This window comes from Diadema setosum, chromosome 12, assembly GCF_964275005.1.
Source record: "Diadema setosum chromosome 12, eeDiaSeto1, whole genome shotgun sequence".
Taxonomy (NCBI): Eukaryota; Metazoa; Echinodermata; class Echinoidea; order Diadematoida; family Diadematidae; genus Diadema; species Diadema setosum.
Genome location: NC_092696.1, coordinates 24,910,480 through 24,926,096, shown reverse-complemented (window position 1 = coordinate 24,926,096; position 15,617 = coordinate 24,910,480). Strand labels below are relative to the sequence as shown.

At 37.6% G+C, this 15,617-nt stretch overlaps 1 protein-coding gene across 1 annotated transcript; it reads left to right on the top strand.

Annotated features, from left to right (window-relative positions):
- The first annotated feature begins 224 nt into the window (after positions 1-224).
- LOC140235652 (fatty acyl-CoA reductase 1-like) lies at positions 225-14,032 on the top strand. The gene is made up of 13 exons (XM_072315660.1): positions 225-441; positions 864-1,039; positions 3,049-3,121; positions 3,523-3,629; positions 4,475-4,652; positions 5,092-5,136; positions 5,757-5,875; positions 6,381-6,448; positions 6,864-6,942; positions 7,418-7,507; positions 8,114-8,243; positions 8,843-8,970; positions 10,143-14,032. The coding sequence occupies exons 1-13, from the start codon at positions 247-249 to the stop codon at positions 10,309-10,311; spliced, it is 1,557 nt and encodes a 518-aa protein (XP_072171761.1). The 5' UTR covers positions 225-246; the 3' UTR covers positions 10,312-14,032.
- The last annotated feature ends 1,585 nt before the right edge of the window (positions 14,033-15,617 follow it).

Here is a 15,617-nt window from a genome sequence, read left to right as displayed (position 1 = left end):
TATATTTCTTAAATCCTTTACCTCAAACGATAAATTTGCAGTCCTGATACAGACAACTCTTGAGAGCAATAATCCTAACAGGAAATATGGTTCCAAAGAGTGTGTTTGTTGTATTCAACATGTGTTACACTCTCTTTCCCTGACTATTTTTATTGTTGTTTCTTGTTCTGTACCTCAAGTAACAGAGACCATGCATTTTCTGGCACTTTCTTGCAGAAGCTAAGCGCCCCAACCACCACCGGCGGCATGGCCCACTGCTCCATCGCCGACTTCTACGCCGGCAAGACCCTGATGGTCACCGGCTCCACAGGTTTCATTGGCAAGGTGATGCTGGAGAAGCTAATGAGATGCTGTCCCGACATCAAGAAGGTTTTCCTCCTCATCCGGCCCAAGTCTGGCCAACGAGCGGCAGCTCGCATTGACGAAATCACCTCGGGCATGGTATGCATCCAGATCATTAGTGTGGCATGAGTAGAAAACAAAACATTTTTTATCATCACCAGTCTTATTTTGTTGTCAATTGCTCAGAGCTACATGTAGACCCAAATGAAATAAGATCTTGGGGACTTTTGAATATTTGAAAGATATTTGCCCTTCAAACCTCAATGAAAACATTTGAATATTCAGCATGTTGATTCAGATGAAAAGGTTAATGAAATTTGATTCTCATTTTTCTCGTCCTATCATGTGTTTAACTCTGATAGCACCAATGACACTATCATATCTGTCAATGATAAAATGGTTTATTGTCTTCTGGAAAAGAAAGAAAAGTTGAAAAAAAAAAAGATGTACACAGTCCGTTTCTTATAATGTGTTCTTATATATCATGGGTTGTTAAACCCTTTCTGTCTGGAACTTTGCAGTTGTTTGACAATGTCCGAGCTGCCCAGCCAAACTTCAAGTCCAAACTAGTCCCCATCGAGAGTGATCTGACTGAACCAGATCTGTTGCTCAGTGAAGCCGACATCAAACTTCTACAAGAAGAGGTGGAACTTGTGTTCCATGTCGCCGCAACCGTCCGATTTGATGAGAAGTTATCGTAAGTCCATCTTTACTCTCTTGTTTTATGGGGGAAGTAAAACTTGCAAAATAAAAGAACAGGATGGTCACACGTTTAAATTCCATGTATTTTCAATAGTGCTGTCTTGGCACTTGGAATGAATTCCATGTGTTTCTGTGAAACTTGCAACAAATTTCTGTAATTTGATGTGTCTGGCAGATATAGCGTGATATTCATCTACCAAAAAATTAATTACAATGACACAAACTGAATATATCAAACTTCCAATTTCATGTAAAGTATGATTAATGATAGCATAATCTCATATGGGAAAAAAATCACATTTCTTTGAAAAACTCTTTGTGAGCAGCTAGGTAGTAAAGGTAACCTCCAGTACGGAGAATATCATTCTATTGAAACAGTTTAAAGTCCAAAAATCTTTCCATTTCTTTCATTGTACGTTTTGTAGACACTTTCCAATCATATGTCTAGCTCGGCCTATAACACGCAAAAGATATATTATCAAACATTTGCACACTCTTGAACTGTGATACCGGCATTGACATTGCCGAAAATGAAATGACAAGCAGCTCAAGTTTGTGACTGCTACAAATCAGAGAATTGAGGCCAAGGCAATTTCAGAATATGCAATGTACAATACAAAGTTCGTTTCACCTCCATGCACTTCACACCCACTTATACGGTAGTGATCATACTACATAGATATAAACCAGGCTGTTTGGTCTTTTATGGAGATATACAATGTAAGTTTGAAGTCAGTGACATAATTTGAGGCAGCAGTGCACAGAGGTTGTAAAAAGAAGCAATTGAAGGACTCTTGTCATATTCTGGTCTATTACTTTATTTCCACGGTTATGTTTCTCCGATAATTTCAGTATAAGTAGGATGTCAATGAACCTCTTCCACTTCCAATGCAGTTTGCTCTATCATTGCCATGCCAGGCAAGGCTGAATAAACACTAAAAAAGAGAAAGAAAAAAAGATGTCAGTGTTTTAATACCCATTCAAATCAACTCTCATTCACTGTAAGGATTCTAAATGCTGCTTCTGAATATCTGTACCTCTACAATCTTAAATCTTAAATCAATGATTAACTGCTGAGATGAGATAGGCAGATATTCTGTAATCTTTGGATTTGTGCAGAACTCATATCATCATGCCAAAGTAGAGTTCACACAGAATGCGGACACAGGTAAATGTCTATGGGCAATAGTGTCAGAGGTCTATCTTGCATCCACTTTGTTAAAGGCACAGATCAAAGACCACTGTTAAAAAAGAAAAGAAAGGAAAGATTGAATAATGGAAATGTTCGTTATCTTTTTACACTTATCGATGACTGTAGATGACCTTCAGAAAAGCCTGAGAAGGGGTCAAGAATCTTGAGTAATTCAATCATGCAGTTATGGAATCACACAGGGAACAAAGTCTGATTTTCTGTTATATGCTTTTCAGCTATGTGTATGTGTAGTGCTAACATGGCTTACATAATCATGGATAAATTCAGACAGATTAGAAAACCTTTAGTGTGCCAAATTCAAGCCATCATGCAAATGCATGTGTTCACAGATACTGTAAGTGGTATATAGTATAGCTACTGTATACCCCATATATTTAGCGAGTCCAAATTTTCGCGAATCCGGACTTCCAGACGATTTTGCGAGTGGTTAAATTTGCGATTGGTTAAATTTGTGATTGAGTACAAAGCTGAAGAGAAAAATGTATTCGTGCACATCACATTCATATCGGGATCAGAGTCAATATTTTCGCGTGTCTTTACATTCGCGAATAGCGCCCAACTCATGAAATCACAAAAATAAAAACCTCGAAAAATATTTGGCGTATACGGTACATTGTAATGATCCCTTGAAATGTGACATGGAAGGTTGAGAGATAAAGGCAAAGAAATGCCCCCTCCCCATTAGGATTGTATCCTTTGTGCATACATTTTACAATAAAAGACCGCAAATTTAGTCCCGCAGAATTGAAAATGACTAAAATTTGTTTTTCCATGTGTTTATTGTCTTGAAGGTTGTCGTTGAGACTCAACGTTCATGCTACGAGGAAAATCATTCAGCTGTGCAGAGGAATGAAGAAATTAGAGGTAAAAAGATTAACGTTGACAGGGAAATTTGCATCAAGGAGAAAGTATTCTTCCATGGAAACTGTTATGTACAGGCAACATATTGGGAATTATTTTTGCACATTGAAAAGCATGTAACACAGATATCTCCCTGATTGCTGTGTGGAATCTCCCTGATTTGGATGTGGAAATGTTGGCAGACCTGTTAGTGAAAACAGTATTAAGGACAAATCTTAACTCATGGCGGACTTGAATTGGCCCTGGGATGTTCTCCAGTGGAAGTTTTACTGGCATGGTTACTAAGTTTACTCTAAAGTGAGGGGTGTTGTGAAAACTCAGAATCTTGACAAAGTTTGCATGGATTAGGTATGAATAGTGATCTTAGATTTGTACGCTCTGGTGATATTCCTTTTTTTTTGAAGGTACTGCAACATGTCTCGACTGCCTACGCTAACTGTGACAGATCAAAGATTGACGAGGTTGTGTACCCGCCACCAGTCGACCCATACAAGATTCTTGATGCTGTCGAGTGAGTCTTTCAGAGATTGTTGCCTTTATAATCATCCTCCTCCTCTTTTTGATACTCCTGCTCCTCTCCCTGGTCTTCCTTCTCCTCCACCTCCTTCTCTTCTTCCTTCTCTTTCCTCCTTTCTCCCTCCTCCTCCTCTACTAAAGAAGTTAATTTGTAATGGCTGACACAGATTTTAGATGGAAATATTGAAAATCAAATTTATGCATTATTGTTGATGCTATTTGAGTAATACACATAAGTATAATTAAAAAAAAGTTGTGCTTTAATGAAAGAATAAAGTCAAGAGCTTTAACATTGATGGTATCAGATTTTATGCTTGCTAATCGACATATTTGATAATGCTGCTCTAGGCTTGCATAAGTTTTAAATGAAGGAAGGTTTGTCCTTATGGGAAATTATATATTCAATAGTTTGTTTGTTTTTTTAAGCCACATAATCTGTGGCATTACATTTGATAGATTTTGATAATCATGATATTACAATTTTGTGTAAAATATACTGTTATTACAAAGTTCAGATATTAGGCTTCTTTTTGGCAGCAGTGTAAGGTTGTATTTGGTTTCTCTTGTCTTTCGTGATGAAATGTGAGACTACATTGTACATCAAAGTATGCTGTCATTTCTCAAAAGCTATATTTATAAAGTACAACGACGATGCTATTGTTCAACCAAAAATGCACACAAAAGTTTTTGTCTGCACTATATGTGTTGAATGCCAGTGGCCATTCACGAAAATTTCATGCTGCAGAAACATCTTGCTTTACAGCATTTCTTTGCGGCGGAATGGTTTGTTTACGCCAGAAACTTTAAAAGTGCATTGTCTGTTTGTTCCTGATGTACTAGATGGATGTCGGAGGACATGATACAAACGTTAACGCCCAAGCTGCTGGGGAAGCGGCCCAACACATACACCTTCACCAAGGCCCTGGCTGAATACATTGTGGTGGAGGAGGGCAGGGGGTTGCCAATTTGCATCACACGACCGTCGATCGTTGGAGCGTCGTGGAAAGAACCTTTCCCTGTAAGTCTTGAAAAGGGATCATTGTGTTTAGAAAAGAGATCAATGTGTTTATATTACTCCTCGGTGCACAAAAATTAAAGCATTTACAGGAATTTGTTACTTTGCTGGATTTCTTGTTCACATTGTGGTATGAAGTAAAATCAGTATGAAAGTTGAAGATATAATGGATTTGTTGGAACAACCCTCAATTTTGCAGGATATAATTTGGACAGTGTTTTTGTATTCTTTGTGTTCACGATCTTTTTGACATATTTTCGTCAAAAACCTGCCACTCCCATACCTTAGTCCAGAAACCTTTATTGTAAAACCAAGAATGAGTACTGGATGAAACTCACCTGTTACTGTAAGAATGTAGTGTACCATATTCATATTTACTGAGAACTTCAAATGAAGGAATCATCAAATCATTCATGTGGATCCACTTTTTCTTCTTTTCCAGGGATGGATTGACAACTTCAATGGACCAAGTGGGATATTCATAGCTGTAAGTAATGCATTGATCGATTAATTGATTGATTGACTAATTCATTGATCGATCCAGAGGGAAAGAGAAAAAAAGGGCGTTAGAAAGTAGTGGACAAATTGAGCAAAACAACAGATAGGTAGGAATAGAAGAATGTATTGGAAAAAGGAGGAGAGACCTAAACATGCAATGCATACAATGATGAGAGTGATTAGAGTGAAGATGTTAACCATGCTACTAGTCTTCGCTAGATTGTGTTAAATGAGCAATTCAAGATATCAATGTTGAGAATGGGACTCCAGTATGATGGCTTTGTTGGAGTGGGGAGGGGGGGGGGGGGGGTGAGAGGGAAAAGAAATAATTTCTCTCATTTACCAACTAACAGCTTTGCATTTGTTTTAAACATATCTCTGTAATCATGATACAACTTGAATAGACTTGAAGCTGACTTTTATTTGATTTTAATAATCTGCTGTAATGCTGATATTGATACCAGGATCTTCTGCTGGAGAAACATCTTTCTTTACATCCATCTTTTCATAGATAGCAGTATAGACAGAGGTATGCTGCAGACTTTATGTATCGATTCTCACCAGCGTCTGATTAGACTTCTCATAACTTTGTTTTCAATCCCACCTCAGGTTGGCAAGGGACTCCTGCGCATGATGATAGGTGATGCTGAAGCCATTGTGGATATCTCACCTGTGGACTTTGTGGTCAACATGATGATTGCAGCAACGTGGCACACTGGAGTTCAAAAGTGAGTAATCTTTGTTTATAATAAACTAGACATCAGTCAGCTGGTCAGCTGGATTATATTGCTCATGAGAATATGTGAATGTCAATTTTTTATCACTTGGTGGGGAGGGGGTGGTAGAAGATATGGAAATATAGAAATTATAGAATAGCATGATCTGTTGTTTTATTGCTTCCCTTCCATTTATGTGTTTGATTGATTTTTTATTATGATTTCTGGTTCAATGGATGCTATTTAAATAGGAGATGTGAATGGATAAAGATATCAGAATTAATTGTCTTTTTAATCAACATTTTGTAAAAAAACCCCACTACATTAGCAATGATATTCTGCAGTTTGTTGCTGAGTATGAGTAGGATATGAATGTGAACACCTCGATTGTATAATGTTGGTTTTGTTTTTTTGCGTGAGTAAAGAAATTTCTGAAGTACCATCCATTGATTCTGATGTCGCTGAGCAAAAGACATTATAAATGAACATGTCTTTATGTTATTCCATCTTTTAACAGACCTCCCTCAATCCCAGTGTATAATTGTGTCACAAGCCCAGTGAACCCAGCCCGATGGAGTGCTGTAGGTGAGAGATTGTAGTCTAAATACCCAACTGTACTTTCTGATGATTTGATGGTGTTTGTAACATTAATGAGAATGAAACCCAAATATATATTATCTCTTGTTTTCCATGCCTGATGTCAAGAACTGTAGTAGTCGTCGCATCCAGCAATGGTTGCACCAAAACCTTAAAAATTCAAAACTTTTGAACAGATTGTAGGATTTTTCTCAAACTTCACTGATGCATTCTACTTATAATGTTTGAAATGTACAACCTAAGTTGCAAAAAGTTTTGTGAACAGTAATGTGTATTCAGAAGGCTCTTGCTACCTTTTTAATTGCAGAGGAAAATATTGATACTGTTTTATATAATAGACATCAGTGGAGTTTTTAGTATATCTTCGAGAGAGAAATAATTTTCTTTTCTACTTCTGTGACAGAAATTGTTCCAGACCTGTACAACAGGATTCCGCTGGAGAAGGTTTTTAGACGGCCCAGTGCATGCCTCACCAAGAATCCGTAAGAATCCATATAATCCTCATCACCAATTCACTCTTTATTTGCTGCTTCTGTTCTGTGCCAATTTATGAGCAATTTATGAAAATGTATGGAATGTCTGTACAGAGAACTACATGTATTCTGCACAATTAAACATTTGTTTTAACGTTATTATCATTCATTGTAGTTTTGCTGAAAAAGAAAAGCAGTAGCTTTTAAAACTTAACAATGATGAAAGATGTTCATTTAGAGATTCTGTCAATTAAGAAGTTGTGAGTTAGCTGGGTTTATTTGGTAATGGTTGTGTAAATAATAAAGCAGTTGGGTTCATTTATATATTCAGTAACTTGCTGTATGTTTAGCTATTGCTGCAAAGAATGTTAGGAGCATGTGAAGCAGTCTTAGTAGAATTGAGTTAATGAAATTGATAATGTGTGTACATGGTCCTCAGGTTTGTCAACTCCTGTTTCACATATTTTTCTACCTTTTCATCCAGGATGGCCTTTGAGTACTTCAACATGGTTGGTGCCAAAATCCCTGCCTATCTCATAGACTGCTACCTGAGGCTACGGGGCAAGAAACCTATGTAAGTCGATGACTTCCAGATGGCATGACATAACATAATAACATTTGCACGTTTGCATATGGGGTGATATTTTCATTATCAGTTACAAAATGCTGTAAGGCATCAGTCATACATTTACCAGGACATAATGATTGAAGTTACAGTATTATCAAAACAACTCTAGAACTTAAACACAACGAAATTAAATTTTTTAAACAGTACACATAATTTCTATTAGATTGTTTTGTTATGCAGTTTTGACATCCACTGGTGGTATTATATGGATTATGTGAAGGTGTATACCAATTTCAGGAATATAAAAGAATCTTACTCGGCGAAAATTTCAGAGATTTCTCTGCTAAACATCATGGACCTAATGCTGTCAACACTTGGCTCCCAAGTTGCCTTAATACTTAGAGGAATGATTCCAATACTTGCAGTTACACAACTGTTACCATGGAAACTAATAATCGTGTGTCACAATCATTGTTAGCTGTTTCATGATATGGGATCATAAAGCGATCCTTGTATTGTAAAATACATGTATGTTATTTTGTTTTTCTGATTGATATAGTATTGTCATTTTTATCTCTGTTGTTTTCACCTTCCTGTTCTTGCTATTTTCAGGATGGCAAGAATGAACTCAAAGATCACCAAGATGGCGCACACACTCAAATACTTCACGACCAACACGTGGGAGTGGACCAATCAGAACACAGCAGCACTCTCAGCCGCCATGAGTGAGGAAGACAGAAAGGTGAGGCCTCGCTCCCTCTTAACCCTCTCTTTCCTTTCCCTCCTCTCTGGCATCATTTTTATTCCCAATGTAAAGGGCTCAATCTCTGACTGCAATTATATGAAGTCATTTGCTGCGACGTCACTGACAACGATGCTAACAATATTTAGTATTTAGCATGCTTAGTGAGTCTAAATTTCCCCCAGTTTTGAACCAAAATATGATTTGTGCCATCAAATTATGTTTTTGACTATGCGTCAGCATGCTTTTTGATATGGAGAGGTTGGTGGCCCTACTGTGTGCAAAACATTGATGCTACTTTTTTGCACTTTAAAAGCTCAAGCTGAAAGTGACATTTGTGATACATTTAGGTTTATTTTTCTAATTTGAAGCTGATATGGTGTGTGACATTGACCATTTTCTCCTGGTATCATTTCTAGTTTGTATGGGGTTTACCCCTGCAAATTATTCATTATCAGCCAATTTGAGTTACTAATGCTTGAATATGGAATGTGTAAACTTTGTTGTTTACCAACCTGAGGTATGTTTTGCTTGACCTTTCTTCTGTGATCTTTGCGAACTATCCTATCAAACGGTAATTGTGATGATTCTCCCTGTAGACATACTTCATTGATGTGAGGCCGCTCCATTGGCCGTCTTACCTGGAGGCGTACTGCCTGGGCACCAAACGATTCGTCCTCAACGAAGATATGAACAGCCTCCCATCAGCCAGAGGACACATTAGGATGTGAGTATTTTACATGGGATAGAGACATGTTGAAAGATGGAGTGAGTTTGAACAACAAGGCCACTACACAGCAGCAATATATCAGTGAAACTCTGGCTGTAATCTTACAGCTGCAAAGAAAGCTGCAACTATTTTATGCCATTGTGCCATATACGTTATTTAGAATGTGAAATGCTGAATTATTTCTCACTTTTTCAACAAAGTGGAAGCATGGTCCTCAGTACTTTGCTTTGTACTTTGTAGTAGAATCTACAGTTTGTACACACTGCTACAAAGAGACATAGTCATTCCTTCAACCGAGTCCATAAAGATCACATTTGAGTCCTTCTTTCATATTTCAAGACAAATTTTGAGAGTGATGGGATTGATGTTTTGATGAGGTGACCGACAGAAGCTAGTTTACACCACCATTTAGATACGATACTTCTCAGTTTGTAAACATGCAAATAACAAGATTGCAACTTTCAGATTTTGTGTCTGATTTCAAGATTTCATACCCTGTTTCTTATACAGTCAACCTTGGACTGAAGAAATGGCTTTGACTTTGAGAAAGTTTGACTTATGAGGGATTAAAATCAATAGAATATAAAGAGAAGACTCGAAAAAAACCTTTGACTTAGGCAATTATTTGACTTACGCGAAGTCGACTATAGCAAGGTTGAGTGTATTTGACTGCTATTGTCACAGACAGCATCACTGTAGTAGATTTGCTCAGCAGTCCTCAGATACTCTTCGCTCTTTTCACTTCATTCTGCAGTGTGAATACAGAAAGAGAAGGTTGCATTACTTTCCTCTGACGATGAGGTAGTGCATAATGATATGCTGTATATATAGCAAGACCAATTTTTCATGAATTGGGACTTCTGACATTTTAGTGTCAGGTTAAATTTACAGATGTGGAGTACAGCAAACAGCAATGGATGAAGAAATGTACATGTCTACATGTCACAATCATGTTGAGATCAGAGTTGATATTTCTGTATATTTTAAAATTAGCAAAAAACAAACAAAACAAACAAAACAAGATCACTTCATTGTTTATCCCTTTCCCTACCAGAATCTCAAATACCATAAACTTTGTACATTTCCTCCATTTTCCTATAAGCAGTAACTTAATAAGGGCGTACATCACCAGAGGCAAACTTTCATATCATTTGTGTCTTCTCCCGCAGGCTTCGCAACATCCGCTGGATGTTCAACACCTTCCTCCTTGTCATCATCTGGAGGTTCCTCATCGCCCGATCCCAGCTGGCGCGCAACCTGTGGGCTTTCGTCATGAACATCTTTTTCCGCTTCCTGCGCTACTGTCGTGTTACCAGCACCATTGCCCGTGTCCACTGAAAGACGACTTTGCCCCTACGCCGCATGGAACTGTTTGGCAGGGGAAGGTTGTCTTTCGACCTCCAGCTTCTTTCTGGTAACGCAACTCTGGTGTCGGGTTGGTGTGGTAACGCCAAACTGTTTTGTAGAGGGCAGATGGAAAACCCACAGGACTTTGCTTAAGGTCATTGCACTCTTCATTCTGGCCCTTCTTTATCTTTATGTCGGTGTTGTGAATGACACGATGGAATTGTTGCTGTTATCGTCTAGTCGTCCTGAAGCTTGGTTTGTTGGCAGGTGTTAGTCTCAGCATCCAGACTGTTTTATAAAAACAGTGAAGTGCAATCTACAGATTTAGTAGGATGCAGTTTCTTGTGTATTTATATCATTGTATTCTGCATCTTTTCTATGTCAAAGACATGAGCAGTGCAAGACTAGGAACACATACTTTTTGAATATCATTTGGCTCGAAGGTATGCACCGTCTTGTTTTTCTTTACAAGTTTGAGGAAGGTGTCTCACAAGTGATGAGAAACTTTCAGAAAGTTAAAACAAAAATGCCAAATAAATGTCTTGTGTTTAGATTTGTGCATATCAGATTGTAATCTGTAATTCCTCATATTTTAAAATGAATTTATGCTTGTGAACTCTTGAGAACAGATTCAGGCACATAAATCAATCCATGGCAGGCTTCTGTCCAATGACTAGATAAAGAAATGTCTACAAATGTGTGTTTCTACAAAGAAAGTTTGGTTCTTTTTTTCTATCAAAACCCATGCTATGTTGGTTGGTTGCTTGTGTTTTGTGTAATCATTTGTATTTTATGCATATTGTCTCTCTAAAAAGATGAGAAAGTTGTTGGATTTATATCATGCTGACTTGCAGCCAAAAGTATTGGAGAATTGATAAGTAATTGCACAGAGCTATTCAATTTTCTTTTTATATTGTTTTGTTTTGTCTGATGGTGCATAGTAAAAGGTTGGACAGACTTTATACCTTATGCCAAACCATTCTAAGTAGGTATTTGTTTCATATCATCATGTTCTCCATTGAGATCTGGGATGGCTGCGATGTGACACGTTTATGTAAGGTTGGTTCTGGCTGGTCTGTACATGACGAGCACTGGTATAGCAGTGCCCTGACGACTGACAGATTACCTAGAAACCTTGCTGTTTTTGGAATCGGAAGAATGGAAAGCGAAGAGCTGCGCACAAATGAGAAACTTTCTGACCATCTAATTTTGCTTGTCTTGCATTTTCTTAGTGTCTGAATCAATCCATATGGCCATCATGCAAGACACATTTCCCACCGGCCTTTGTGGAGACTTTGTGATGTCTGCTGGTAACAATTTGTTAATTGGGATAGATAGAGAAAGCAGACACTTCTTTTCTTTTCATTTTAATAAATGATTTTAAAAATATGCTAAGAACCCATCTTGTTTGATATATGCAGGCCAAAAAGAATAGTACAGTCATAGATTACCCAAATACTAGTATCGTGTTTGTTTCTGTTTCGTTTTGAGTTGATACTGTGAACCTTGCACTCTAATATTTTAGAGCTATTCGAAGTGCGTGGTTTGATAAGTCTGGATGTGAAATGGCCAAAATGGTGACCATCTGTGTTAGCTTTTCTTGATGTTAACAAGCCCTGGAATTGAATTCCATAACAAGTCTACGAACATTGAATTTTTACTGGTTGGTTGAGGAATTTGGCGTGTTTTGTGGGAGTTACGAACGGTGTATTGAATTTGAGACTAAAAATGCAAGCACAGCCATGATTGTACTAGGTTGAGCTATTAGTGTCCACTTTGTGGGGATCTTTGACTTCGAGCGCATTGATTAAGGATGGATGAATGTAAAACTTGTACAGAGTAATATATTTTCCTCTCATTTCCTCTGTAAATAGTGTACATAGACAAGTTTGACCATCTTGGGTCAGTCTTAATGTAGCAACTTCAATTAGCAGCCATTGTATGTACTTGTATATAAGTACTGTGTGATGAAAAGAGTACAGCGTTTAAGAAAGCATGACTTTTTCATATATCTGATCAAGGATGTAAGATATATTTGCTGTGTAGTTCATGGCATATCAATGCAATTGTACTTTGTTCTCCATCAAATTGATGTATTTAATATGCAATGCATGTTATTTGTGGAAAGATAGTGTAAGTCATCACTATAGGCAAACAGAACCCAGTGTAATTTAAAAGATTTGTACAACCTCTTGCATAGCAACCGCTGTTTGAAAAGATAAACAACTGCAGACTTTGCCATTATATCTACACATTCCATATATGTCTAAAACTTAGCTTCTGAGGCATTGAGTGATGTTTAACAAGTTAAAAAATAAAAAGTTTAACCCATTTTATGCCAAGTCTGTTCATATTTATGGAGGGTCATATGGATGTATCCTCCTATACTATAGTAGCATGTGACAATCATTATTCTACACCTGTGTATGCCATGATGGTGCTGGTGGTTGTAATTCAGTAGACTCACTGTCATAGACTCACAACTGTCACAGACAGATTCTGTTTAGAATGCCCATTGTATCATGTGGATTACAGTGTGCACACAGATGGCACAAATGTGTACTGTATTCATAGCTCACTCCATTCACAAGATGAACTGTGAATGGAGTCACTATGCTGTGATTTAACCCCCTCAGTACCGCTACCATAGAACTTCATTGCTATTCCATGGAGTATGGCTGTCCGATGCATGACCAGATGCCATTTGTCGCACAGCACATGTCTTTTTATAGTAGTCAGTTAAGTGGTACAAAATGAAGTATCATCTTACAGTGAAGTGCACTCTGTTCAAGTAAAGATTTCAAGTAAATTGTATTCCAAGGCTTAGACACCTTTAACCTTTCTTTTCTTCAAATGAAATAATTATATGTGAGTGATGTTCACTTGATACAGTTGCATTGTTCTGGAAAGGTTGATAAAGGGTATCAGCACAAACATGTGACATTCATTGGATGAATAATTGTACTTGTCAAAAGACCAAGGGGCACATTTAATTCAGAGAGAGCAAATAACCTCAGAACTTTTTTCTGTGACCTGTTTATCAAAGACGTTCATATCTTGAGTTCAAAGTGTCAGCGTCCAAGGACATCATGGTAAAGTTAAGAGTGCAATTGCTCCTCTGCATGTTTATTGATGCAATATCTGCCTTCTCTCACTGTGACATGGGGGGCATCGTGGCACAATTTCTAATTCAATGGAGAAACTGGCTACCTAAGCAAATAATCACAGTCTGTATGCATAAAGTTTTGTGATCATTGTCATTTGTCACAAGTGGCATCTTCTGAAATAAAACTGCATGCTCAAATACATGTATTTGCCTCAAGCTCTCATACTATTAAATGATACTACATGTACTTTTTTATAGCAAGGCTTTTCAGTGGTACAAACATAATTATACCAATAGGGCTGGACGTTTCTTGACTCACTGTAGCTCTCCATTGTGTAGTGTAGTGATTGACTACATTCTAAAGTGCAGTTTCACAAATATAAAGAATATGAGAAAGCAGAATTTATTTGCTATTTGGTTACTAAAGATCAGTATTCATTTAATGCAGTTTTAAGTACGGTGTAAGGCTACCCTGAAATCAGAAACAAATATAGCTACTGTTGATTAGCGGTCATTTTGAATGTGAAATGACTGTTGAACTTCATTCATTTTTAATATAGTATATATATACAATGTACACAATCTGATAGGAAATATGAAAATAAAAGCATTCTCAACTTATAACTCGCCTGAGTGTATACTCACCATTTTCTTGAACTGATGTCTCTATGTACCATCTCATGTACCGTGTGTGGGCATGTCAGTGTATATTAATATACAAATAATGAATGTTTATGAGTGAAATGGACAATATTTCATGAGGTGAAAGATGAAATGATCCAGTCAACAAGGCGCAGCCGAGTTGAATGGATCAAACATTTCATCTTTCACCAAATGAAATATTCTGTCCATTGCACAAATGAAAAACATTGTTTTATGTAACATCTAAAATATATCCTTGTCATTTGATGTCTTATGAATTCAGAAACAAGAGAGAATGTGCGAGATCTGAGATCGAGAGAGCTAATGCTCACTGAGCGCTTTATGCTAGCCGCTGTCCGTTGATATGCTTGATCGCATGCACACTATAAACACAAGTGTTTTATGTATGTAGTGTGCTGGGCTCTCAGCGTCGCACTGATCCAAGATTGCACGGTAAATGGAGCCACAATTGCACAAATGATGACATAATAATGGTGTAAATGATCAATATCAAACAACCAATCAAATGACAAGGATCTATTTAGGTGTTATATAATACATGATAATGTTCACATGTGGAGGGTTGTATGAATTGTAAAGTGCAAACCTACACATAATTTTATGAGTTTATTTTTTTTTTCTTCTGGTAAACGAAGAAGCCATCATTGAACATTTCATTTACATGTACATACAGTGGCGAATCCAGGTGGGAGCACAAGGTGCACGCCCCCTTTACTTTTTGTTAAAACAAAAGAAATTTAAAAAACGGGAGCGTGTGCCCCCCCCCCCCCCTTCCATTTACGGAATCCCTGGATCCGCACCGCTGTATGTATACTACTATGTATATAATTATACAGTGTAGAAATATTTTCATAGAGATGGGGGGGGGGGGCAGCATTTCATCAAGTGTTTTGTCAGACAAATTTGCTCTCAGTCAATGGGATGCAAGGATTTTAGTAGCTTAACAGTTTATCAGAAAAAATACCTGACAAAACACACTTCATGAATTATTGCCACCAAGCAAAGGCACCTTTTCATAAAAGATGTCACTGTCCGATTTCAGTAAAATTCTTGGTTTTGATTGGCTGAGAAGCACTGGTTATAATTATATCTGCCAAGTTTGATGAAAATAGGTAGTAGGGTTTTCAAGAAGGAGATGAAACTGTAAAAAGTCTCAGGCACGACGTACGATGTGACGGACAACAGACACCGAACGAAGGGTGATCGCAATAGCTCACTTGAGCCTTTGCCTCAGGTGAGCTAAAAAGTGAGTTTATCTACCATCTTTATACATAATATCGGTGATATAAATGACTTGCACATTTAACAACAAATTGAACGTTTGCACATTTTCCCGGCATTTGCGCATTGCCCGCCGGCAAGATGTTTGCACATTTCCCGGCGTTTGCACATTTCCCGGCTCCACAGACCTTCACCACTACTAGTATTTGGTTTATATTTTGGGTGTTGTGTGTGTTGGTGTACGTCGTATCTACTCGTGTACACATCATTTGTATACTGTCTGCACGTAGGTGGTTGTATGCACCAA

Coding starts and splice junctions, on each gene's coding strand:
- LOC140235652 (XM_072315660.1), top strand. CDS start 247: ATGGCCCACTGCTCCATCGCCGACTTCTACGCCGGCAAGACCCTGATG. Junction 1,040..3,048: donor CGATTTGATGAGAAGTTATC/GTAAGTCCATCT, acceptor ATTGTCTTGAAG/GTTGTCGTTGAGACTCAACG. Junction 5,137..5,756: donor CAAGTGGGATATTCATAGCT/GTAAGTAATGCA, acceptor ATCCCACCTCAG/GTTGGCAAGGGACTCCTGCG.